At 54.1% G+C, this 2,790-nt stretch overlaps 1 protein-coding gene across 1 annotated transcript; it reads right to left on the bottom strand.

Annotated features, from left to right (window-relative positions):
- Positions 1-842: 842 nt before the first annotated feature.
- On the bottom strand, positions 843-2,653 carry EMH_0078110 (uncharacterized protein; the record flags this gene model as incomplete). Its single annotated transcript, XM_013499953.1, is given in 4 exon segments — positions 843-1,953; positions 1,957-1,959; positions 2,128-2,269; positions 2,473-2,653. Coding segments are annotated over 4 exon segments (1,437 nt in total).
- Positions 2,654-2,790: the final 137 nt, after the last annotated feature.

Genomic DNA, 2,790 nt, shown 5'->3' with positions numbered 1-2,790 from the left:
TATTTTATTTGTGCATGTATGCATGTGTGTATACGTGTATACACACACAAATAGCCGAAGCATAGACAGCGATGCACAGAAGCTGCAGCGATACAGCAGGCAACCCAAAAACATCAAAGAGAAGATATTAACTGCTGCTGCTGCTGATGCTGCTGCTGCTGCTGCTGCTGCTGCTGCTGTTGGGGTGTATCTGCAGCTGCAGTCTGGCGACGCGGGAGATATGCAGGAAATGATGAGACATTTCGCTGGACTCGGTGGCAGATAATGACTATCTTCATACTAATAGCTAGCTAGCTAGCTAGCTAGCTAGCTAGCTAGCTAGCTATCTGGCTAGCTGGACCGCTAGCTAGTGTATTTGTTGGTTTGGGGAGGGACTGCTGCTGTTGACGCATGTGGCGAGCTGGGCAGCTAGCTGGCTAGCTAGCTGGCTAGCTAGCTGGCTAGCTAGCTGGCTAGCTAGCCGGCTAGCTAGCTGCTGCTGCGCTGCTTCGTTGACGGACTCGACAGCTGCAGCCTCCCCTCTGGGCGCTCAAACCCTAAACCCTAAACCCTAAACCCTAATGCTGCATCGTCATTTGTTTAACCTAGCGCTAAACCCTAAACCCTAAAAACTCTTTTAGTAACGGTCTCTGAAACAACCACGAGCTGCTGCTGCAGNGCGCTAAACCCTAAACCCTAAAAACTCTTTTAGTAACGGTCTCTGAAACAACCACGAGCTGCTGCTGCAGCAGCTGCTGCAGCAGCTGCTGCTGCAGTTGCTGCTGCTGCAGCTGCTGTCGCAGTAAAAGCAAAAGACAGCTACAGCAAAGTGCTGCTGCAGCAGCAGCTGCGTGCGCTGCGTTTCATCCATCCGCGCCCCCCTCTTTCTTAGCAGCAGCAGCAGCAGCAGCAGCTGCTGCTGCTGCTGCTGCTGCTGCTTTCTCAGCAATTGCTGCTGCTTCGTTGAGAGGAGGGAGCGACTCAATTTCGCGCCAGTAGGCATCCGCATCGCAGCCTAAGGGGTCGTCTGCTGCTGCTGCTGCTGCAGCAGCAGCAGCAGCAGCAGCAGCAAAGGCAGCATAAGCCTTTGTAGAACGCACCAAGCTGTAGCATGCAGCAGCAATCTGCTGCAGTTCTGCTGTTTGCGCTGCTGCTGCTGCTGCCTCCTCTGCAGTCAGTTCTCGCTGCGGCTGCTGCTTTGGTTGCTGCTGCTGCTGTTGCTGCAGCAGCAGCTGCTGCTGCTGGTCCTGCTGTATCTGCTGCTGCTGCTGCTGCTCCTGTTGCTGGGTTGATGCTTTGGCTGCTGCTGCAGCACTCCGCTTGCTCCGCTGTTTACTTTTGCGTTTCGCTGCTGCTGCTGCAGCAGCAGCAGCAGCAGCAAGCCGACGCGGGAAGAGAGACTGAGAGGCAGCCTGCGCCAGCAGCTGCAGCCGCAGCGCAGTGGTGATGCTGCTGCTGCTGCTGAATTCTGCTGCTGCTGCAGCTATCCGTGTTTTTGCTGCAGCTATTTGATCGTCTAGATGCAGCAGCATGCAGTCAAGAGAGCCCGGAGCTGCTGCTGCTGCTGCTGCGAGCACTTTGCTGCTGCATCGTTGCTGCGGTTGCTGCAGCAGCAGCTGCTGCTGCTGCTGCTGTTGCTGCTGCTGCTGCAGAGCTGCGCCGAATAGCTCCAAGGCCTCGAGAGGGTTTATCTCGCTGACAGCCGCTATACGAGCTGCTTCTGCTTCAGCTGCTGCTGCTGCTGCTGCTGCTGCTTCTGCTGCTGCTGCTTCTGCTGCTGCTGCAGGGGCCTCCTCAAATAGCAGCCGCTGCTGCTCAAGCTGCTGCAGCTGACCGCAGAGCTGCTGCTGCTGCAGCCGGAACACTCCCCACTGCTGCAGCAGCAGCAGCACTTCGTCCCAAGGCAGTTCGCCTCTTGCTGCTGCTGCAAACCCCGTGCTGCTGCTGCTGCTGCTGCTGCTGCTGCTGCTGCTGNAGGGGCTGCAGCAGCAAGGAGGAGTTCTTCTATATCTGCTGCTGTCTGTGTTGGGGTGTACAGACAGCTGCGTGGGTTTGTCATTCTGAAGCCGCTGAAAAAACCCTAAACCCTAAACCCTAAACCCTAAACCCTAAACCCTAAACCCTTATATTTCAGGGGGTTTCTTGTACTTGAACACGTCGTTGGGGGGGTGCTGCTGCAGAAACATCTGCTGCAGCAGCTTGGGGCGGTCTGCTGGTGCTGCTGCTGCTGCAGCACGACACTGCATCAGCCTATCTAGGCTCCGCATCCACACCCCGCTGATATCTTCATCTGAAACACATGCACTCCAAACCCTAAACCCTAAACCCTAAACCCTAAACCCTAAACCCTAAACCCTGGGATTTCTGTGAACCTTAAACCCTTACAACAAACCGCGCTAAACCCCTCCCCCCAAAACCTAAACCCTAAACCCTAGATCCCCAAACCCTAACCCCTAAACCTCTAAACCCTAAACCCTAAACCCTAAACCCTACTTGCATGATGAATTCTGGGTAACCATAGGGCGTTGATGCCTGCAACCCTCCACCCAAACCACTCGTCGAGACAAGAAAGAGAGAAACCCTCGTCAGCAGCAGAAGAGAAAGAAGGTACGAGGCCATACCACGCATAGAAGTTAACAAAGTCCCCAGGAAGAGCTGAAGTCTTCAGAGCCATTCTTATACACCTAAACCCTAAACCCTAAACCCTAAACCCTAAACCCTTAAACCCTAAACCCTTAAACCCTAAACCCTAGATAATAAGCGACTCCAAAAGGAATCGAGCAACATTAAAATTGATTACAAATAATTACA

This window comes from Eimeria mitis, genomic scaffold, assembly GCF_000499745.2.
Source record: "Eimeria mitis Houghton genomic scaffold, Emh_scaff4858, whole genome shotgun sequence".
NCBI classification, from domain to species: Eukaryota; Apicomplexa; class Conoidasida; order Eucoccidiorida; family Eimeriidae; genus Eimeria; species Eimeria mitis.
Note: the sequence above shows the minus strand (reverse complement) of the source record. Positions and strands in the feature narration are given on the sequence as shown.